The sequence below is a fragment of the Uranotaenia lowii genome, chromosome 3, assembly GCF_029784155.1.
Source record: "Uranotaenia lowii strain MFRU-FL chromosome 3, ASM2978415v1, whole genome shotgun sequence".
Classification (NCBI taxonomy): Eukaryota; Metazoa; Arthropoda; class Insecta; order Diptera; family Culicidae; genus Uranotaenia; species Uranotaenia lowii.
This window is the reverse complement of record NC_073693.1, coordinates 242,456,878-242,481,196: the sequence shown is the minus strand read 5'-3', so window position 1 is coordinate 242,481,196 and position 24,319 is coordinate 242,456,878. Positions and strand designations below refer to the sequence as shown.

The window sequence follows — 24,319 nt, the reverse complement described above, 5'->3', positions numbered from 1 at the left end:
AATCGATTGGGGTTCTGCACCGTGGCCATAGTTTTGACGTCCAGAGTAATGGTTCGCTGCCGCCATCTCCCAATCCAGCTGTTGCACTTAGCTTCGCTTCCCACATCTTTGTGGGTGGTGGTCGTTTTCGTCGTTAAGACCCAGGTGTGAAGAAACGTGTTCTGAAATAAAAATTACCATGTTAATATTATAAATTTGAATTAAATTCAATAAAAATTACCTCTTTCACAGCCGTACTTTTTTTTCACATAAATGTTTGCCACTGAATTCATTCGCAAGCTGCAAGATGAACGCGTCGTGTAGCCAACGAATGAATAACCATTGAAATATGATGAAAGGTGAAGCATAATTTTTTTGTAGATTTAGCTGGTACCTAAACAGACAGAAAATTGCTTGTTTATGTTGATTAGAGTGCTTTAGATAGATGCAAACACAAAATAAAATACTTAGCTAACAAATCAAAGTGTGTTTACACTTAAAATTTTGAAACCCGTGTGAAAAATTGTGCATGAAAAAGATTTGATTTGCATCACCTGCGTATGTACGTACGTTGGGAAAAAATAATTTCGGATGAACTTCAACGAAATGTCAATCCATGAAAATAACTAGATTTTCAGGTACCAAATTTTTGTGTCCGCATATGTATTAGTAGTTTGGAAAAATAGTCACTTTTAATAAAATCTGATATTTACATACTTATTTATATGATCATTTCTTCTAGATATAGAAATTTCTTCTAGGTATAGAAATAACACTATTAAAGACTAAATTTAATGAATTCAATTCATTACGTAAAAGAGCAACATTTATAAAAAATTTAATAAAACTTCACAAATAAATGCTATCGATCAATGTAACGATTTCTTTTTTTTTAGTTTTTAGAACACATATTAATAATAATTATTAAAGTAATGCTAAAGTATGCTAAGTTTGAATAATGAAATATTAAAAGAGGAGTTAAATAATCTTAACTTAAAAACTAGTCCTTTCCCAAACTAATTTTTTTATTAAAACTACTAATTTTCGCATTATTCTGAATCTTTTATTTTATCATGTCTTTTCAAAATGAAAAATCTTGATTTGAATTTTTTTTAACTTAATTTTAAATGAACTTATGAAACCTGAAACAGAAATATATGAAATTAAATTTGAAAAAATAGTTTGAAATATAATTTCAAACTAAATTTGTGTTAATATGCCAAACGAGTCATCCTTATTTGATGTAAACTTAATTCCAAATTTGAAAAAATAGCAAATTTTTTTGGTATAATCTAATCTAATCTAAATATCTAAAAAAATATTAATCTAAGATTTTGATTCCGAATACTAAAGAATATGAACTTTGAAACCTAAATATGAAATATATGTTAAGTTTAATCTGAAACCCTAGATTGAAATGTTTTTTGAAATCTTTATATCTGAATAACGAATCTTTAAAAAAAATTTGATTTTTTAAATTTTAACATTTAATCTGAAATATGTTTTTCATAAGGTTCTTAATGTAGAATTAATGTGAAGCATTATCGAAAAATTTGAATTTATCTGACAAATTTTAAATTGCAGTTTAAAATCTGAATTTGAACTTTAAATTTGGAATTCTCGATCTTTGATCTTTTTGATTTAGCGGCAAACCAGCCTGCGGCTGAAAACCTCTCAAATAAAGACAAAAAAAAACTTTTTGATAATAAATTTTTAATCTTAATCAGTAATTTTATTACGTAGAAAATGCAAATTCCAATTCACAACATGAACTAGAACAAAATACAATTTGAATTTTGCTCAGGGATTTACAGCACATTCGAATCGTTTAATTTATTTGAGTCCAAGATTTGGTTTGGTTATTAAAAAACAAAAGCGTTATTTTAAAATTCTTCATGAATGTGACGTCATCCAAGAAATTGAATATCACACCACCTTCTTTGAATGTTACTTACATGTTTGACAGTTCGCATGGTGAACCCGATGAAACTGGTTCATTCTTCTGGAACATCAAAATGAACATCAAGCCTCCGAGGCGATGAACTAGTCACCTGGAGTGAGTCGCCTCTCAGAATACCCCGACTATAGTCACGTGACTACGACTAATGTGACTCCGAGTCACTTCATTCGCCTCGCAGAATAAGGCCCAGAATCAATAGTTTATAATTCAAGGAATTCATTCTAATCATTCGTATTCGGTTTTGCGATCTAGGATTTGAATAACTCGAGATTAAGTTTCTGTTGTTTTTAAATTTTCTAATGGTGCTCAGTTCGGTCTGGTCGAAGGCCGGCCATATAATGATGATGATAAATTTGGATTTTCGTTTACGTTTCAGATTCCAAGTATAGGTTCAGATTCAATATCAGAATAGAAATTTTAAAGATATTTGTTGTCATTTTCAATTTCAGATTTCAGTTTTTAAGATATTTCATGTAATTTTCAATTCCAGTGATACTTGTCGTGTTTGGTATTTAAATTTTTACAATAATACCATTTTTCTCAATTGAAAAGTAGGTTGAAAACATGAAAAAGTCGAAGCAAGACGCGATACAATTTCGAATGTTTTCAAAAGCACAACGTCGACGCTGGAGAACGCTATTGTTTAGAACAAGTTCTACGTTTTAGTACAACGCTGTCACTGACGCGACGAACCATTGTGTTGGCTCCTGGGGGAGGAACTGGGTTGCCAGGTGCCCAGATTTGTCTGTAAAACCAAGACTTTTGACCCTTCTTCCAGATATTGGTCAGACACAGATTTTGCCCAGATTTTTGCTCAGAGTGCCCAGATTTTACAGACTTTTGGAATTGAGTGATGAAATCAATGTTCATGTATCGGATTTGATCCGTAAGTGCCAGATTAGACTGTAAATCTCTCTTGGATTCATGGGTATTGGACCAATCATTCAAAATCTTTTTTTTCGGCATGGTACGTGGTAGGAAACAGTGTTTGTTATGTAGTTCTTAACGTACTCCTAACAATAAACATTAAACTCGAAAATAACCCGAGTACAACACCCTCCCTCTCCCGCTACAGCCCATCCCCCCCCCCCTCTCACACGTCGAAAAAATTCTTGTTTAGTACCAAATTGGTGATCTTCCTTGTGCACAGACACACACAGACTTTTTTTCAAAATTGCCCAGATTTTTTATCCTCAACACCTGGCATCCCTGGGGAGGAAGACTGAATAAAAAAAGAAAAAAATCTTTCAAACGTCAAATTTCTCTCATCAATCTACCGACCAGTGCGAAGGTTCAAAATTTTACTTTCTTATTTAAAGATTTTCAATTAAACTTATTTGATGCTGAAAAGCACTTGTTTTGCATTAAACAATTATTTAATTAGGTTTTGTTTCACTCTGGCAAATTCTTGCATGTTCAGGCATATTAAGTTGCTCAAATTTCGTTGAAGTTTTTGAAGCTGATAAATAAAAATTGTTTGATCAATGGTTGTTCTTAAAAATAGCTCAAATAACAGATTTAGATTTTGGGTAGTTCCCATGGACCGAACAACATTTTTGTATAGTTCAAAGTTTATATTTACGACAAAGTTGACAGACTGAAATTGGATAATCTAGCTGGTGTATTCGATTTCGATGTTTACTTTTGAATCTTCAGCAATTAACTCAGAAGACTTAAATGTAGCACCTAAATAACTGACCTAAATTTTTCGTAAATTGGTATTTTTCTTTCAAACGTAAAAGTATTTAAATAAAATTCTAAAAATATGAAAAAGTTATCGAATATTGTTTGAAAAATGAAGAATCGTTTGGCATCAATAACTCAAAATCGACCATTTTGTCACTTATACCCCTTGGGTCTGAGGGCCTCAAATGAAAAAACAGCTCCTTGTTCAACGGATCAAGATACATTGGCAAGTTGAATAATGAATCGCGATTCTTTGTTATCGAGTAAATAGAACCACTTTATAAATTGCTAACAATCATTTGTGCAGCAGCAGTTGCGCGAAGATAGTACTTATGGGTAAAGTGTGAAAGAAAGCAACTTTCCAGCAGTTGCGATGACCATCGCATTCGATTCGTTTTCTTTTTCAGCGAGGAAGGGTATTTGTTTGTTGTGCTGCATCAGTTTTCGATTTTTTTTTTGCGAACACCACGAGTCAGGTTCGATTCTACTTACCGATCGAGGGAAACCGCAATCAGACTGTAGACGGAAGCGGCCACCGAAACGCCCTGGATGTAGGGAACCGTTTTGCACATCAGCCATCCGAGCATCCACGCTGCCAGGCCGGGCCGGAAATTACAGGATGGCAGCAGATAGCATGGAAGGAGAGAAGAGAAAAAAAAATCCATGGTGAAAAATCGGTTAGAGAGACGGGGAAAACAGAGTGAAATCAACAACATTATCAGATTGATGGAGTTTCGTCGAATGGATTCGATTTTTTACTCGTCAAGTCGAGTCCTATCTTTTCGATTGGCGAACGGAACGGTGGAATGTGTTGGTTGAGTAACAACCGTTTCCGGAAATGAGGAGGTGTTTGATTTGATTCAGAATTATCTATAGATCATTTTTTTTTTCAAACGGGTAACACTATTTCATAACTTAAGTCATAACTGTTTCATGATTTCTTTGAGAAAATCACCATACGAGTTGTTTAATTTGATTAAAGGATATGACATAATGATAATTAAGACAAAACAATTTTTTTTAGGGATTAAGCAACAAACTTCTTTATGTAAGGAATGAGCTTCATTGGGTAAATGCAGATTACCTTTTTTTTAAATAGAAATCTGTAAATTAAAAATTCATTAAATTTTATGCCACGTCCATACTATGTGCCAAGTTAGATATAGGATATTTCAAGCATGATTTTGACAATGAGGAAGGACAATCAATTCTAATTGGTTCAAATGCTGCATTTTAAAGAAACATTCGTTAGCTCATCATTACAGTGAGCAAAGCTTAGTTCTTTTAGAAATGGGACACTTTCTTCGCTGATTGCTCATTTACTAGTTATCGGACATTCAAAATTTGACAGCATTTTGCTGCCAGTTAAGGGGAGGGTAGGGTCTAACACTTTCAAAAAATCGATTTTTTTAATTTTTTTTTCTTATTGTAAAACATTTCAAGAATACTGTGTCAAATTTTCAAGTCAATTGAAGCAAAACTGTAGAAATTATAGGCCTTTATCTCCTCCTTTCTAATACCACTGACCACACTGACATGACACTTAGAACAAAAATTCAACGATTTTCTGTCTAATTTTTTGTTGTCAGATTTTGCAGGTTCGCAATACCGACGGCAGGTGGCGAACCTGAAAAATTTGACCAAAAATGCCCTGTAGGAAAAATGGTCCTGTTTAGCCCGATTTTATCCTAGAAATTGCCTGTTTTATTTTTAAAGTTGGGTGGCATTACCTTACTGGGACAGCATTTCTTCAAATCGATCGATGCGCACTCTGGAATCGACATTGCGTACTGTTGGAAAAATTATCCAGAAAACAAAATCGAGTGTCCAGTCAGTATGGTCAGTGCTAATACTGCAAGAAAGCAAGAGCAGAAACTTCAAACGCGTTTTTCTCGAAAGCACATTTTTAAAGTCCGTGGACATCGTCATTTGAAAACTACTTATCCGATTCTTTTCAAATTTGGAACATATTTTCTACATATAAATTACCAGACCCCAACGTTTTTCTTTTTTTTTTACTTTGGGGAGATTTTACAGATAAAAAATGGCGGATTTTTTCGTGAAAAATCGTAGTTTTTACTTCAAACAGCCACAAAAATTTCATAAACAAATTTTTAAGTCAAATAAAAACGTTGGGGTTCAGAAAAACATCTATTAAAAATATTTTGCTCTGATTTTTTGACTTCAGATGATTCTGTGCTGAGATATAGTGTCCACCGCAAATCCTGTTTTCTAAAAGGCATCCTCGAAAGTGCTCCGTCACCGGCTCATTTTTAAATACTTTTCTACGAAAAAATTAGTACCTAAATGTTCTTTTAACAATGCTTTGTATAATGCAAAAAATTTGAATACAATTGTTTGAACGATAGCTCTAGAAAAAAATCGTGAAAATGGTGATTTTTACCCGTTAGACCCTACCCCCCCCCCCCCTCCCTCCCCCCCTTAAAAGAACTATCCGAACTTTTTTTTTTCAAAAGTCAAAATATATGTACGTGTTTTTTAGATATTTACAATGCAAGAAAAAAAAAAAGACAAACATAATTTAACACAGATTCTTCAAAAATCCATCATTATCAAATTGATATCTGAAAACCCCATTGATTATTCAAAAAAATGTCCACAAAGTTCAAATCAAGCATTGGAATGAAGCACATAATCGGCAACGAATGTCGAGGGTTATCAGGGAAGTCAAGGCTCATACCAAATTTTTTAAGTTTTAATAAACAAAAAACTAACTTTGGTTTTCGTTGCTTTACTTAAAAGCCTTTTAAAACATTAATTTTGAATGTACCCTTTCCAACCTACGATCTATACTTTAAGTTCAATTTCATGATGGTTATATTTCGTTACTGTCAGATTTTGTCAGCAGATTTTTTTTTATTTTATTTATGGTTATCCTAAGACGGACAAGACCAAAAAGGTTCAACTTGCCCAGCAGAAATTCCATTATAAACGCTTTTAACTGGCTTCAAAACAATCAAGTTTTGTTAATTTTGAAACAGCTGTATCCACTAAATTTCCCTCAGTTTCTTTTAAAAGATAGGAAGTAAGATCGAAAAGTAACAAAATTGAAGAAGGAGGATTCAGCCAAGCAAATTAGACGAAATATAAGTTGGAAAAACTGATCAATACCGCCATTGTGTAAACAAAAAATTACAGTTTTGATTAAGAAAAGTTTTTGTATTAAATATTCCATTAACACGTTAGGAAAAAGTGACCAATTATGGGAAGCGGAACTTACAACTGTAGCTTTCTATAGCAGCTAAGGCGCTAAGGATCTTTCAGCTAAGTAGGGGAGAATGAGGATACTTGATCCCTGGGGATACTTGATTCCTTAGCTATATCTCGAAACTGTCTGTCTAATTGTCTGAGTTATTGAACTTTGTGTGAAAAATTTCACAAAATGTAACTTGAAGATCTTTTTTCATCACTTTAAAATGTTCCTTACATGGGAAAATTATGAAAAAAATATATGTTCCAATGTATCAATCGTTCGAGCGTAAAATGAACTTCATAATGCCATATTTTCAAAGCAATGGAAAACTCTCAACTTTTTTCAGAAAAAGTTTTCTAAAATGTTGATTATGGGTACAATTGATCCCCTAGAGTTGGGTACAATTGGCTTCCAAACGGATATTCTTCTTCTGAATTGATCGTAATGATAGCTGATTACGAAATTACTAATACTTATCCAAAAACTAATATTTATCAAACAATTGTCTGAAGAAAAGTGCAAAAATAATTAATTTTCTCCTAATTATAAAAAATAGCGCCTTTAAGTATGCAATATTATTAGCGTTGAGACAAAGTTATAGAATTTTCTTCTCATGTCTGCTATAAGTTGTGAAATGAGAACAAACATGACCAAAATAGTCAATTAACATTCTATATTGGGGTTTTGTTTGATTTTTATAAAGCTTAGTTCTTTTAGAAATGGGACACTTTCATTTGCTAATAGCTCGTTAACTAGTTATTTGATATTGAAAATTTTGACAGCATTTTGTTGCCTGTAAAAAGTACTATCCGACCTATTTTTTTCAAAATTTAAAATTTACGCGTTTTTGAGATATGTACGATGCAAGAGAAAAAGAAAAAAATAATTTTGCACAGTTTCCTTGAAAATACGTCATTATCAAATTGATAGCTGACAAAACCGTTGATTATTCAAAGAATTACTGAGTTCTTGTGGTGGATAAGTATGCAAACACTGTCAATAATGTCCACAAAGTTCAAATCAAGCATTGGAGAGAAGCACATGATCGGCAACAACGGTTAAGGATCATAAAGGAAGTCAAGTCTCATACCAGCATTTTTAATTTTCAATAAACGAAAAATTAAGGGTAGATCGCTGAAATGTCCAAAACAATTTTCTCCGATAAGCTGAAAGTGTTGCCTAGTGATGACTCATTGAAATCCAGCCTCAAACAACCATTTTTTGATAGTTCCAAAGCTCTTAAGCTGTAAAACCGGTACCGAAAAAAAAACGTTCAAAAATGTGGTCAAAAATAATCAAATTTGTTCATTTCGAAACAACTGTATTTACTAAAATGCTTCCAGTTTCCAGTTTCCAGAGAAGTATTGGACCAAAAAGTATCAGAAATTGAAGAAGGAGGGTGAAGCCACCTAAAATATAGATTTTTCGAAGTGTAAGTTGGAGAAACTGATCAATACCATGACTGAAAAAAGTGTGCGCCGGCCAATGGGAGAAAGCAAGAATAAAGTAGAAATTTCTTTAACAAAAAACGGTAAATATTTTTTTTCAAATTTTTTCATGAAAGATCATAACATTACCTTATTTTTCTTCATAGAAAGTATTTCGTTCAACCGAATGGTTTTTTAGATACAGGCATTCGTAACTGTCCCATTTCTAAAAGAACTAAGCTTTACAAGGATTAGGGCTTCCTGAATAAAAGATCAAGTCTCCTTCATTAGGGGATCATGTCTCCTCTAATTTCAGAAAAATCGCAATTTTTTTACTCCCACGAAAATGCTTCTAGTTCATCAACGGGTTCAAGTATCATTCCAATTTTTGGAGCATAGAAACTTGAAGTTACAAGCTGTCAGAAAATGTCAAAGACGGCGAGTTGCTAAATTTTTCCAAAATGATATGGTGAAAATAAGCAAAAGGGATCAAGTATCCCCACTCTCCCCTATTCTTAAAGTCTTCTAATTTATGTTTGCTGTTCGGTGATATTGAGAATAATTCTAAAAAAACAACTTTCAATGATTGCTACAGTATCGATTAAAAAAGAACCTACCATTTTTTCGATACAAATGCCCTGTAGGAAAAATGTACCGTAAACTGGGGGAACTTTGATCAGCGGGGTAACTTTGATCAACATGAAATTTTTGCAGATAATCATCATTAACTAAGTTTAAAGTTAAAATATCAGAAAACTGTTTACTACGTTTGAAAGCCTATAAATTAAGTTACAAATAAGCTAAATTGGGTTTTTATTAGAAGATTATTTACATTACTTCAATTGTAATTTAAAAATCTTAAAATATCTTGGTTTTTGAAGGCTCACAAACAAACATCTCTCCTGATCAAATTTAAGCATTTAGAAGCAAATGGGTTGTCAAATGTGAAAGTTCCACTTTTTTCTTGGTTTGGGTTTAGTTAAAGTGTTATTTTTTATGGTCATTTGATGATAATTTTTGGATATTGAAAAAAAAAATCGGTCATTTTCCATGAAAAGGCTCGTATAGAAAAAATGGCTAAAAACCCTATCAAATTATTAAGTTTGAAGAAAAAAAAGAACATAGGAACAGTGCGAGGACTCAGGGAATCGCATGAAGATAAAATTTCATTTGTTTTTGAGGCCAAAAAATATAAAGAAATGTTTATAATTTTTGCCCCTAAATGTATGCAGCAACATTGTCCATCTTTTGAGTATTTGTCTTTGAAAGAAAACGTTGAAAAATTCAATCGAGTCCAAACAAAAAATACTGTTATTTATATTTTGAGCCTTCTGTGCTAAATGGCATCAAAACAATAAATTTGAAGATGTTGAGATACGTTTAAACCAAAGTGATCAAAGTTACCCCGAAACTCGAAATCTGGTTTTGTAACAAACATTTAATTATGACCACAAATGTCGTTTGAATTCACTGCAATCAATGATCATGTTTGATACTCCTCACCTCAGTAAGGGTTTTAAAGCTTTTAGGTATTACGAAAAAGCAACCCCTTCCAAAATATTCAAAAATGAATGTAAAAAGTGATCAAAGTTCCCCCAGTTTACGGTACCTGTTTAGCACGATTTTATCGTCTGAATTGCCTGTTTTTTTTCGAAAGTTGGGTGGCACTTTCTAACTGGGATAGCATTTCTTCAAATCAATCGATGCGCACTCTGGAATCGATATTGCGTACTGTTGGAAAAATTATCCAACAAACGAAATCGAGACTCCAGTCAGTATGGTCGGTCAGTGATTCGACTGTCGTATAAATATGAAGTTTCAAAATAAACATTGCTGTACAATAAGTGAAACTTAAGATTACAGTGTGCATTATGGAAGAAACTGGCTCTGCCTAGTTGATTAAAAAGGAGTATAGCACAAGAATTTTCATAGAGGTGGATAACAACCGGTGCGTGCTATAAATCTAGAGTCGTTGAGGCGACTGTATTTTCTTCTGAACATTTACGTGAGGATTGAACATTTCCAATTTTGGTAATGGAGTTTAACTTTTTTGGAGGCTTTAGTCCCTATTTTAAATTTTAGAATCTAGGAATTTGATCAGCAGATATTTTTATTAGCCGTAAGCTAAACGGCTCATAAAAATATTACCAAGGTATTAGAATACTATTAGAGAATACTGTTATAAGCCGAATAGTTACCTCTTTTCCATTTGGTTGGAACATTTGCTGGAGTTAAAATTTTTAAAAAATGAGAGATCAGAAGAGTAATCAGAGTAATCAGAAAGATGATTTTTTTTAACGAAACTGTTCGTTAACTCTCTCATATTCACTTATAGGTGATGGTTGCAATTGTGAGGAGGTTGTAGTTAGGAATTCAATTGCTATATTTAAGTATACTTACCAGAAAATTAAATAGGTATTGCACAAGAGCATAACAGAAACTTTTTCGATATATATTTTGTTGAATCCAACTGTGTAAGATGAAAATTGATGTTAATATAAATATTTAAATTTTCATATGCTTGTTCTTCGTGATGTCGCGTGCAAATTGTTTGTTCACTCATAGAAACATATTTTTTCATTTTAATTAAAAAAGTTCAATCGTTGATCCAATGCGTGTTATGATATTTGCTTATACATTCAATCCAAACCGGGAAACCAGCATGAAGTCGGGATCGTGAAGTCTTAAGAAATGAAAAAAAAAACGATTATAATATCAATTCATCTTATGTAAAGAGCTAGTGACTCAAACATCTAAATGGAAATGTAAACGAATATACGATAATTTTTCATGTGTAGATACATATGTATGTATGTTCATTTGGAGAGCATATATAGCAATGTAACAAACAAAAAAGAATATAATTGGTTTGAAAATGTTTATTGAAATACAATGCATGTAAATAAAAAATATTGAAAAAGCTGATAGTTACACTTGAATTGGTCAAAAACGGAGAAAAAAAAATCGAATGTGACATCTATTTAAAAATACCTTTCAATTATTTAAAACAATAGTTTGTGCTTTTTAAGCAATAAAGCTCCAAATGCTAGGTTTTAAAATTTATGGAGCAAGAGAGAACAAAGAATTTTCAAAATGGCAATAATCATGAAAAGTATTAAAATATAATGGCTTAAATAGATCACGGCTAGGAAAGAGTAGAAAGGAATATAGATGGTAATAATTTGCCTTCAATACTTGACTCGGTCCATTTTTATAAGACGTTTATCGAATGCCTGTAGGACTTTTCTAGAAAACGTCTAGGAGCATAGGATGTGTAGGAAACACATGATCGCACTATTTACCAAAATAAATCCTGATTCAAAGTTGGTGATACTAACTCATCTCTTCTTCTGACTATTTCAAAATTATTTTGGAGTATGCAGAAGCAAGAGGTTGCTAGTTGAATCTAAAGAGTATCATACTAACATTCCTTCATTGTCCCCCATTGACTACTTGGACGTGGCCGGCGCCGTTATAAATAATTAAAAAAAAATGGGGACAATCAGTTTTGTACAATGAGAATGGCTGCTTATCCCAAGCACCATTCTTTTGGACTTTGTGCTAAATTGATGGCCTCGATTAATCACAGAATGGAAGGACATTATGAAATCTGTTGATGAGCATTTCGATTTCAATGTTTTAAGGTGGATATGATCGATCAATCAAGCTAAGCTAAACTAAGCTAAATATTCCATTAGGGGAGAGGCGGGCTAAATGCGCATAATAAGGAAAAAGGAAAGCACTCATTTTCTGAGCATTTTTATGTTTAAAATCTCTTACAGTTTTTGTGAAAACAATTTTATAATAAAAGTAGTCAAAATAGCCGATTTCCGGGGGGCTAAATGCGCAAATTTATGTGTTTAGTTATATTTAATTTGCACTTACCGTATTTTGATATCATTTAATTGAAAATGGTGGAAACGGATGTTAGGCATACGTCAATTTTGGTGAAATTTTTGAAATCACTAGTTTTTTTGCATGAAACATAGTTAGGTATGCCATATGACCATATTTCATGTTAATATTTTGTTCATATCGTATTTTTATCGGATCAGTTTGAAGATCTTCTTTTTTCGCTATAAGATCGTGATTTGAGCGTATATTTAATATTTCATTGATAAAAAGTAAAAAATGTATAAGACTAATCTATTTTTTCTTGATATTGGCATTTAACCTGACCGACATGGGCATGCAGAACCTGTCTCTTATCCCAATATCTTATCATTTACAACTTTGCCAAAAGCTTCAATTTGTTGAATTTCCGATTTCCAGATGAATAAGAAAGAAAACCCATTAACATTTTTGTTCACGGAATCTATACGCACGATAGTTAAAGTTCAATATATTTTAACAAAACCGACAAAAATCTTGTTTGAATATTAAAATTTTTTTTGCTCTATATAACCATTAAATTTTTTATGCCATGTGTCAAAAGCGTATTACCCTCAAACTGCACTGATTAGATACGTTGAATCTCCAGCCATCGTCAATCGGCTGTATACGCATATTACCCAACATGCGCATTTAGGGACACTTCCCCCTACCGCTCTGTTTTTCATGCATTAGTACGAAAGCAAAAATCTTAAACCAGAAGCAAAAATTATCACCAGAATGACCTAAGCTGTTAAATGGTCGTTAAATAAAATAAAAATAAACCGGAATCAATTGGTACACATCGTTGAGTTCTACCCGTTTTTTTTTATCAATATTTCATTGACACGACCACAAGTCTCTTGATTTTCGTCTCCGGGAAATGAGCTGTTGTTGTTGCTGCTGCTAAACATTTCCTTCAACGACACCTTCGAATGCTAATCGTTTCCTTTTCCCGGAGACACGCAGACAATCCGAGAAACAGGATGGAACTGATTTTACATGCCTTTTCCCATGTCTTTACGAGTTATACTATGGATACCTATAGGTACTAAAACACATAAATGGAATCCGTTTGTGATTTGCAACATGACAACTTGAGCCGTGATAGGATGTGGTCGTCATTATAGTCATCATCATCATCAGCATCAACATCAGCAGCGCCATGCATGTGAGACCAGACCGTAAAATGGTACTTCCCGTCGTCATACCTTTTCATTCAACATCCGGTTTCTAGGTTAGGATACTTCATTTGGACTAAAAGAGAATCGGGCCTACGCCATAGGTCTCGAAGATGTTGAAACACTCTAGGAAACCGACACAGATGACGGCGACAGGACTCTGTCGAGCGATTTCTGTCAGCCAGCAGGACGAAACGATATAATTTGTCGCCATAAATGCATGAATGAGGGACCGTATGTGTATGTGTGATTGTAAGTGTACACGTGGGGGTGGACAAACAAGAAGTCCACACCAAGATGACTTTCTTCGCCTCTCGTCTCGAATCGAAGCTAAAGGGGCTTGAACTGAGCAGCATCTCTATAAGAGAGATGGGCTTTGATAATGCTCATATTGCTGCTGCTGCCTGCTTGCTACTAGCTAGGAGCTGGGCGATAATCGTAATTGCAATTATACTTGATTTATCGTCCTCTTGTACTAATTGATTAATTAATGACAACACACGGGTGGTGGTCAAAAGGGTTTGGTGCGTACTGAAATTAATATGTGAATTATCTATGATCATGTGGTGAAGAACGAATTTCAGCGCTAAATTTGCAATGATTTAATATGTTTTGATAAATTATGTATCAAGTGCTGCTCGTTGTTCGGTTTGAAGGGAACCAAATATTTTTTTTACAATTGATTTTAAATGTTTCCTGAATATTTATATCATGATTCAAAATTCATACTTATAATTTTTCTTGGAAATGATTAAAACACTCGCAGATAGAAAAGCAAACAACATTTAGAATGACTTTGTTTGCAAAAAAGTGTTTGTTTAGTCAAGTTAATTATTGTGTTATAACTAATTCTATCACATTTTATATCAACAAGAATAGGTTTTAAAGGCAGTTCAACCTCCGATTGAATAAGAGTAGAATATACATTAAATGGCAACTGACAATACCCAAGCAACAATTTTAGCTTTATTATGGTCAGCAAAATTTCGTTTGGACTATAGCACTAAAAAGCTAAAGCGTATTCTATAACATCACCTGAACTCTAAAAAAGCCCTATCCTGGAAACGTCATCATGACCAATCATTGTTGGTCATCAATGTTGATCACCAAAGCTTTTAAAAAGCTTTTATTAAACATGTTACCAATTGGTTTTTTTTTCGATTCTGTGAGTTCTTGGAGTTTTTTTTTTTATTTTTTTCCAGCATCCATAATGGTTTACGAATGATAATTGCATTATTGAGATATGATCTGGTAAAATTAATAGCCAAAACACCAATGTTTCACACAGCAAAAATAGAATTGTGATATTAAATCAAAAACGTGCACATAACTTGAGTCGCAAATTTTTATTTATTTATTTATTGTTCACGGTCTTCGATAACTCAATATCATACAGACTGGTTACTTAAACTACGCTTAAAACTATCCTTACTTATATTAAAATCAAAATACACATACACTTGGTTAAACAATCTACAAGAGATGTCAAATGGGTTATAAAATTCATTTCTTCCATAATTGTTCAATCTTAGCAGCTCGAAGTTTCTTAGGGAACGAGATGGGACATGATATGGTATCATTTCGGTGAGACTGGCACTATCTATGTTCCCGGATATGACGTCAAAAATAAACAAACGACGAAGTAGCACAGCACGTGAGCCGATTGGTTCGATATTCAAGATTCCACATCGGTCATGGTATGAGGGAAGTCGCTGGGGTTCATTCCATGGTAAATTTGGAAGCGCGTATCGCAGGAACCGCTTCTGAACTGACTCAAGTAGTTTAAGCCCTCCAATTGAGTTAGGTGCCCATATTTGGATATTGTACTCCAAACCGCTACGAACTAGTGAGCAGTATAATGCTTTGAGAGTGGTAATGTCACTGAATCCTTTGGTGTTCCTTACCAGAAATCCCAGCACAGTTTTTGCTTTGGCCACGGTTACAGCTAAATGCTCCTTGAATGTCAGAGATTTATCCATAATCACACCAAGATCCCTAATAGACTCAACTTTTTCAAGAGAGACGCTAACGGCTGTGTACAGATGGGTAATCTCAACCCTGCTTCTGGTGAACGTAAGAATCTTACATTTTTTTAGGTTGACTTCCATCGCATTCATTTGGCACCAGAGCATTAGATTATCGAGATCTCGCTGAAGAAGCAAACAGTCTGAGTAATGCGTAATTGAGCGGTACATTTTCAGATCGTCTGCATAAAACACTAATTCAGAGCCAATTAATTGACAAAGGTCGTTCATGATTAGGTTAAACAGGAGAGGACCTAGATGGCTACCTTGGGGGACCCCAGAAGGGACAGTAAAATGTTGGGATTTGATGTGGCCTTGTCTGACGAAAGCAATTCTGCCTCGAAGATATGACTCGAGCCATTTAACCAACCAAGTTGGGAAACCCATTCTATCAAGTTTGTCGATTAAGAGGTTGTGGGGAAGCCGATCGAACGCCTTAGCAAAATCTATGTATATTGCATCCACTTGCTTTTTATTTGCAAGACAGGTGCTGACGAAGGGAACATACACCATCAAATTTGATAAGGTTGACCTCTTTTTGCGAAAACCGTGCTGACATTCTGCGATAATGTGTGAAGAAACAGTGCTCATTACGTTGAATACCAAGAGTTCGAAAACCTTTGCCAAGCAATTCAATATAGAGATACCCCTGTAATTCTCTGCGAGATGTATGTTCCCAGATTTGTGAATAGGAGTGATTGCAGCAGTTTTCCAGAGTTTAGGGAAGGTAGATGTCTCCAGGGACTTGTTAAATATCATGCTTACCGGAAGTGCCAGAGAGTCACAACATCGCTTGATGAAAATCGGGGGCAGACCATCTGGGCCTGCTCCCTTACGCTCGTTGATTTCTACTAGCGCCTTCCTAACATCATTAGGAGTGACTCTTATTTCGGGAATGCTGATGTTGAACGAGTTCACTGTCGCCAAGTGTTGAGTACTTCTGGTATCCTTGTGCTTTACGAAAGTAGTTTAAAAAAAAAAAAAAATCCGTGCACAGTTGAACTGCTTCTATCGTGTTCGTTGATTGACGATTGAGATACGAAAGATTCAACGGAAGTCCTGAATTACCTCTTTTGTTTTTTACATAGCTCCAGAACGAAGAGGGATCGGTTTTAAATTTCCGTTGTAAATCGGCTAAGTAACTACGGTAGCTGCTATCTTTTTGTTTCATATAATCCATCTCAGTTGCCCTAAGGTTTTGCTTAGCGATGTCGGTGGGGTTGCCTCTATAAATTTTTATAGCTTTCCTCAGGCGGTTTTTTAAATTCGATAGCTCACGATTCCACCATTCAAATTTTTTGGGGTTATGACGGGCACGCGCTGATACGTTTCTACTCAGAATATCGTTAATACGTGAGTAAAAAACCTCAGTTGCCGAATCAACATCAAGCGTGCTGGGATCAAGGATGGAGATCCAATTTTCTTGCTGTATGATAAAGTCGAGTTCGTTAAAGTCGCAGTTTCTAAAATCGTACCGAACGTCACTTGCGTCGTCAACATCCTCAAAAGTGTTTGAAGTAAATGAAACTACGAACGGGGGGGGGGGTGAGAATCCTCACGCAGTAGTGGCTGCGGGGATTCGAATACCTGGAAACTCGTGGTACCTAATATAACATCATTTTGATGTACAAGCTTTTGCCCACATTAGATTCACAGAAACTATACGAAATAAATGTAACGTTTTAGACGGATTCGGGCATACAAAAAATATGCGGCTTTCGATGCAAGTGGTTATTATTTAGATCTTCCATGACTTTTTCGTATAATTTGTTATTGATTCGTGTTTGATTCGAAACAGGATTCAAATTTAAGCCTCAAAGTTCAGATTTAGGTTTGTATCTATGCGCACAGAGATATGAAAAGTAAATCATAATTATTTACACTGATCAATCAACTTTTAATTGATGATTTGTCATTTATTATTATCATATTGATGGTTAAAGTTAAATACTTGCATACATTATTTTTCTCTTGAGAATCCTCGAGCCTATCAATATACATAAGTAAAACTATCATCTACATTCTCTGGACAATATTATCTTAATCTTAAAAGAGAAGTTTTCTTCTTGAGCTGTCCGGAAGAAAGGGCTTTCTTGAAAAGGTCAATTAACCTTCTGAAAAGGAATATACGTTCAGAACACGAATTCTCTTCGTCTGCTTTGAAACTTTCTAAGTTCTTAGAATTTTCTAGATGATCGGCATCTTTTTTAAAACAAATCTCGAATTTCAGTCTCATGCGCGACAATGGAAGAATGATTAGACACTCAATTATGTTTTGGTCAGCGTTTTATCCATCAGAAAATGTATACTCTTGAAGCTTCATTCTCATTCGTATCCTTTGGATGACTGATTTCGTGTGTTTGCAAACCAAACTGATAATTTCTGTAAGGATTTTTTTTTAAATTACTAGTAGGATGAACAAAACAAAATACTTATCTTCATATCCGGATGTTTAAAAGCTTCGAATCTGTTTGGGACTAGCGATTTGGGCCAATAGCCTAAAAACAAAAAAATATGAGATTTAGTTCGGAGATGTGGTTTTGCTAACAATTTTAAAGAATTTTTATTGTACTTACCAGCAGAACAAATCCTCCTGAGCCCCGCAATTCGTTTTACAATTTTTGATATTGATAAAATTTTGAACGTCAATTGAAAATAACATTGGCTACTTGATGCAATATTACATAGAAGTTTTTGATATTACACTTCATGACCTGTTCTCGTTATGAACATCATTTTGATGTAATATTCTAGCGAAAATCGTGAATAATACGTCGATCACAGAAATAACATCGGCTATCGTTACATTTTTTTTGCTGTGTAACCATATTATGAGCATCTTTTCTACTGCCAGTCAAGATTTTAGGTTCATTCCATCCAAGTAGCTCGACTAGTGCGGATGTCATTTTTTCACGACCGTCTCGAAGTGAATTTTTTCTATCGCAAAATCGAAATTTGGCTGAATTTGCCACGAACGGTGGTTTTCCTGCAGTTTGCCACAGAGTTTTTCCTGCTGGTACGGTTGTCAATTGCCGTACACCGCCAACAAACAACCGGTGCGAGGGTGCAGTCGCCAATTTGGTCGGAAGCTGCGGATTGTTTTTCGCCATTGTCACCAACATCGCCAAGGCCATCATCATCATCATCAAAAGGGTGCTCTTTGTTCGCTCTGAACATACGGGTTTGCATACCGAGGAGGGCGTACCGAGGATTCTGGTTCTGATTGCCGTAATCGGGATACAGGGAGGACCCAGCAATTGATTGATCGTCGCCACCTTCAACCAACGAAGGACGACAACGTGGTAGAGCCGGTGCCGAAACTGAAGAAAAACACTCGCTTAAGTCTAAAAAAAATAACTGTGAGTTCTTTTTATTCTTTTTTATCTTTTTCTCCTCTATCTTTTTCCCTTTAGTTGATTTCAACAGTTGTAAGCTTTGCTTATATTTTCCACACGGAAGGCATTCGTGTCCCCGTTGGAAAATATGAGCGAAGGCGGGGGGCTTTACCCGTTAACTGTGGATGACGAAAGTGTCACCTACGAGGATGAGGAGTATTTGGAGGAATCGGCTGTTGCTGGTCCATCAAATGCTTCCCATGCTCTGATGGAGGATAATCTTATATCACCCACAGTTAATAGTAGACCCACCCGGCTCCGAACCTACACAGATGGTTCAACTTTCAATGGGCCTTGGGTGGTTTTCATCCGGCCCAAAACCGGTGGAAAACGACTTAATTTGATTCAGATAACTAAAGATCTGGCGAGATGGACCTCCGTGACCAGCATAACTAAGGTGCGACCAGACAAGTTGCGCGTTGTTGTGGCTGACCGGAAAGCTGCCAATGAAATTGTTGTCAGCAATTTCTTTAGGCTAGAGTACAACATTTTCATTCCGTCTCGAAACGTAGAGATCGAGGGCGTGATAACGGAAATGAGTCTGGAGGAAGACTACATTAAATCCAAGGGCGTTGGTAAGTTTAAAGGCCTTGATTCGGCTTCGGTCGAAATCTTGGATTGTCGTCAACTTAAAACTGCCAACGTCATAAATGGAGTTAAAGGGTATTCGCCTTCAGCCTCATTTCGTGTTACCTTCGCGGGAACCGCCCTCCCTCACTACGTCTTGATTGACGGAATGTTGAGGCTTCCTGTGCGACTCTTTGTGCCTCGCCCAATGAGTTGCAAAAGGTGCATCAAATTGGGCCATACCGAGTCCCATTGTTGCAATAAAGCACGGTGCTCTCGTTGCGGAGAGGATCATGAGGAAGGAGCGTGCTCAGCAATAGAGCAGAAATGTATCTATTGCGGGGGCTCTCCTCATGATATCTCTGTGTGCGAGGCATTTAAGAGTCGCTGGGATAAGGAGAGGCGCTCTTTGAAAGAACGATCCAATCGCTCTTACGCCGCTATTTTAAAGAGCGCTTCTCCCCCGATTCAGCCTCCGATAAGTAACATTTTCTCAGTGCTGCCAGTTGACAATGGAGATACTGACACGACTGATGAAGAACATCCTATTGTTTTTGTTGCGAACTCTCGAAAACGTTCTAAACCAGCTCCGAAGAACCGGCAAATTCCAAAAAAAATTCCTACATTTAGCTCTTCAATCGATGATGGACAAAAACCATCTACTTCGGGAAAAGAAAAATCAATTCCGCCAGGATTTCCCATTAATTTTGTTACCCGAAATAAACCAAAACCAGCGGAGACTTCGGAACCCCCAAAATCTAACACAGTTTCGGCTGAGCCATCAACTCAATCGGGAATTTTTAAGTTGAGCGACATCTTAAATGGAATATTATCGTTCTTCAACGTATCTGAATCGATAAGAGGCATCGTTTCCGCGTTGCTTCCTGTAGTAAAGACATTTTTAAAGCAATTGATGCAAACTTGGCCCCTTCTTTCAGTGTTTATCTCTCTCGATGGCTAATTTAAGCCGAGAGGTCGGAGATATCACTGTTCTACAGTGGAATTGTCGTAGTATAATCCCTAAATTGGATCCGTTCAAATTTCTTCTTCATGAAACAAATTGCGATATTTTTGCGTTATCCGAAACTTGGCTTGCTTCTCATTCTATCATCTCTTTCCACGATTTTAATATCATCCGTCTGGATCGTGACGATTCTTACGGAGGGGTGCTTTTGGGGATCAATAAGCGCCACTCCTTTTATAGAATTCACCTTCCATTATCAGGCGGAATTGAAGCTGTTGCTTGTCATACAACTATAAGAGGTAAGGACTTAAGCATTGTCAGTTTGTACTGGCCTCAGAGAGTTGCAGTGGATCGAAGTCACCTAGAGGACCTGTGCTCAGTGCTCCCTGAGCCAAGGTTGATCCTGGGTGACTTCAATTCTCATGGAACTGTCTGGGGAGAACAAATTGACGATAGTCGTTCTTCTCTTATCTATGACATTTGTGACAGTTTCAATTTAACAATTTTGAACACGGGTGAAAAAACACGAGTACCCAAACCTCCTGCAAGACCAAGTGCAATTGACCTCTCACTCTGCTCAAACTCACTATCATTGGATTGCCAGTGGAAGGTAATTCCTGATCCCAATGGTAGTGACCACTTGCCTATCAAAATTACAATCACCAATGGAGTCAACTCTTCAAACTCAACAAATATAGCATATGACCTCACTAGACACATCGACTGGAAAAAGTACTCAGACACAATTGTCTCAGCCATCCATTCCGTTGATATTTTACCTCCGATGGAGGAATATACCTTTCTTGCTCGCTTGATTTATGAAAGTGCAGTTCAATCTCAAACGAAACCCATCCCAGATCCATCTGTTCGTCGAAGGCCTCCCAATCCATGGTGGGATAGTCAATGTACTAAACTATACGTGGACAAATCGAATGCTTTCAAAATATTTCGGAAACACGGTACCCTTGATAATTTCAACACGTATTTTTCTCTTGAGCAGCAATTCAAAAACCTAATCAAGGGGAAAAAACGTGCGCATTGGCGAAATTTTGTTGAAGGTTTGTCGCGGGAAACGTCCTTAGGCACTTTGTGGAATGTGGCACGGAGCATGCGTAATCGTTCTTCCACGAACGAAAGTGAAGAACATTCGCATAAATGGATTTTCAATTTCGCACGGAAAATCTGTCCAGATTCCACACCTGTGCAAAAAATTGTCCGAAGTGTGCCTCCGAATAGATGCGATCTGGATTCTAGCTTTTCAATGGTGGAATTCTCACTTGCTCTCCTTTCTTGTAACAATTCAGCTCCGGGAGTTGATAAAATAAAATTCAACTTGTTGAAAAACCTTCCGGATGCTGCCAAATTTCGCTTGTTGAATTTATTTAATCAATTCTTGGAGCTTAACATTGTTCCCGAAGATTGGAGACAAGTGAGAGTTATTGCTATTCAAAAGCCTGGGAAACCTGCGTCCGATTTTAATTCGTACCGACCAATAGCGATGTTGTCTTGCATTCGGAAATTGATGGAGAAAATGATTTTGTTCCGTTTGGATAAGTGGGTGGAAACAAATGGTCTCCTTTCAGATACTCAATTTGGGTTTCGCAGGGGCAAAGGGACAAACGATTGCCTGGCTTTGCTGTCTTCAGAGATACAAATGGCGTACGCGAAACGTGAGCAAATGGCTTCAGTGTTTCTAGACATAAAGGGAGCTTTTGATGCAGTTTCAATAGAGGTTTTGGCAGACAAGTTGCACTCCCGGGGTCTGCCTCCTCTTTTGAACAACATCTTATACAGCTTGCTTTGTGAGAAACATCTGAACTTTGCTCACGGAGATATTGCAATCAGAAGAACCTCTTACATGGGCCTCCCGCAGGGTTCATGTTTGAGCCCACTTTTGTACAACTTTTACGTAAGTGACATCGATTGTTGTCTCTCTGAAGGCTGCACTCTAAGACAACTTGCAGATGACAGCGTGGTGTCTGTCACAGGATCTACTGAGTCGCATCTGCACAGACCTTTACAAGATACTTTAGACAGATTATCTTCCTGGGCGTTGGGACTTGGGATTGAGTTTTCCCCACAGAAAACGGAGATGGTTGTTTTCTCCAAGAAACGCCGACCTGCTCAACCTAAGCTTCAACTCCTAGGCAGAACGATCACTCAATCGAGATGTTTCAAGTATCTTGGAGTTTGGTTTGATTCCAAAGGCACTTGGCGAGCTCACATTGAGTATCTGAAAGGAAAATGCCAGCAAAGAATCAATTTTCTACGTTCAATTACCGGCACCTGGTGGGGAGCTCATCCGGAAGATTTAATAAGGTTATATAGAACCACTGTTCTCTCAGTGATGGAGTATGGCAGTTTTTGTTTCCAATCGGCTGCCAAAACACACCTGATAAAACTCGAACGTATTCAATATCGTTGCCTCCGCATTGCTTTGGGTTGCATGCCCTCAACGCATAACATGAGCCTTGAAGTTTTGGCAGGCATACTCCCATTAAAAGATCGATTCAGCTTATTATCACTCCGGTTCCTCACCAGATGTGAGGTCATGAATCCATTGGTGATCGCTAATTTTGAAAGGCTACTTGAGCAAAATCTTCAAACCAGATTTATGTCTATATACCATGTCTTCATGTCCATGCAGGTAAATCCTTCTTTGTATTCTCCAACTCGTGTTTACATCCCAAACTACGACAACTCTTCTGTCCAGTTTGATTTGTCTATGCAGCAAGAAATTCGTGGAATCCCTGATTCGCATCGTCCACTTATGATTCCAAGAATTTTCGATGCTAAATATAGACACGTCGATGCTGACAAAATGTACTTTACCGACGGGTCCCTTATCGAAGAATCAACGGGATTTGGAGTGTTCAACCAGATTACTAGTGCTTCGTACTGTCTTCAATCTCCATGCTCAGTATACATTGCGGAGTTAGCAGCGATTTATTGGGCACTAGAAAATGTAGCCTCACGACCCGTTGAACATTACTATATTGTAACTGACAGTCTCAGCTCTGTTGAAGCTATCCGTTCGATAAGACCAGGAAAGCACTCACCGTATTTCCTCGGGAAGATACGGGATGTTTTGAGTGCTTTATCAAGTCGATGCTTTGTCGTCACCTTTGTTTGGGTCCCCTCACATTGTTCGATAGTGGGCAATGAGAGAGCAGACTCGCATGCAAAGGTGGGGGCAATGGAAGGCGACACGTTTCAGCGTGAAATCGTCTTCAACGAATTTTACTTTTTGGTTCGAAGAAACTCTCTTGTCAACTGGCAGCGCAAATGGGACGAGGATGAGTTGGGTCGGTGGCTTCACTCGATTATCCCAAAGGTAAGCCTCAAACCCTGGTTTAATAGGCTGGACCTGAGTCGGGATTTTATTCGTATATTTTCCCGTCTCATGTCCAATCATTATCCCTTAGACGCGGTACTCTTTCGTTTGGGTATTGCTGGCAGCAATTTGTGCAGTTGCGGCCAAGGTTATCACGACATCGAGCATATTGTTTGGTCGTGTGAGGTCCATCTTGTCGCCAGAACGACTTTCATAGATTCCCTTCGGGCCCGAGGAAAACCACCTAACGTTCCAGTGAGAGACGTGCTAGCTGTGCTAGATTTGGACTACATGTTCGAAATCTACTTCTATCTAAAAGCTATCGATCTCCGTCTATAACCCTATTTTATTTTCATATTTCCCTTTCTATCTTCTTTTTTCTTTAAAAAAAAGTGCTAGACTAAGAAAATGATTGTGAAAAACAAAAAACGAGTGTGGCTCCTTAAAACTTAAACGTATGAGCCGTTTCAAATAAAGAATTATAAAAAAAAAAAAAGATTTTAGGTTAACTGTGTTTGAAATAGTAGGCCCGAAAAAATATTTTCAAATGCTTGCATTGTGAATCTATCAACATGGCGTCATTTTGTGCCCTTCGATTTTGCAACCAACATGGCGTTAGTCAATTCAATGCTTAATAGCTTTTCTATGGTCAGAAAAATGGCTAATTAGTTTCATTATGGTTTAATGATTTGGGGGAAGTGTTCCTAAATGCGCATAT

The 24,319-nt window shown here is 36.4% G+C and overlaps 1 protein-coding gene across 1 annotated transcript in view; it reads right to left on the bottom strand.

The window, feature by feature from the left end:
* LOC129750886 (neuropeptide SIFamide receptor-like) overlaps positions 1-24,319 on the bottom strand; it is a 430,127-nt gene that overhangs the window by 240,321 nt on the left and 165,487 nt on the right. Inside the window, exon 3 of the mRNA XM_055746036.1 lies at positions 4,118-4,217. Within this exon, the coding sequence (XP_055602011.1) occupies positions 4,118-4,217 (100 nt within the window). The remainder of the gene's footprint in view (positions 1-4,117; positions 4,218-24,319) is intronic.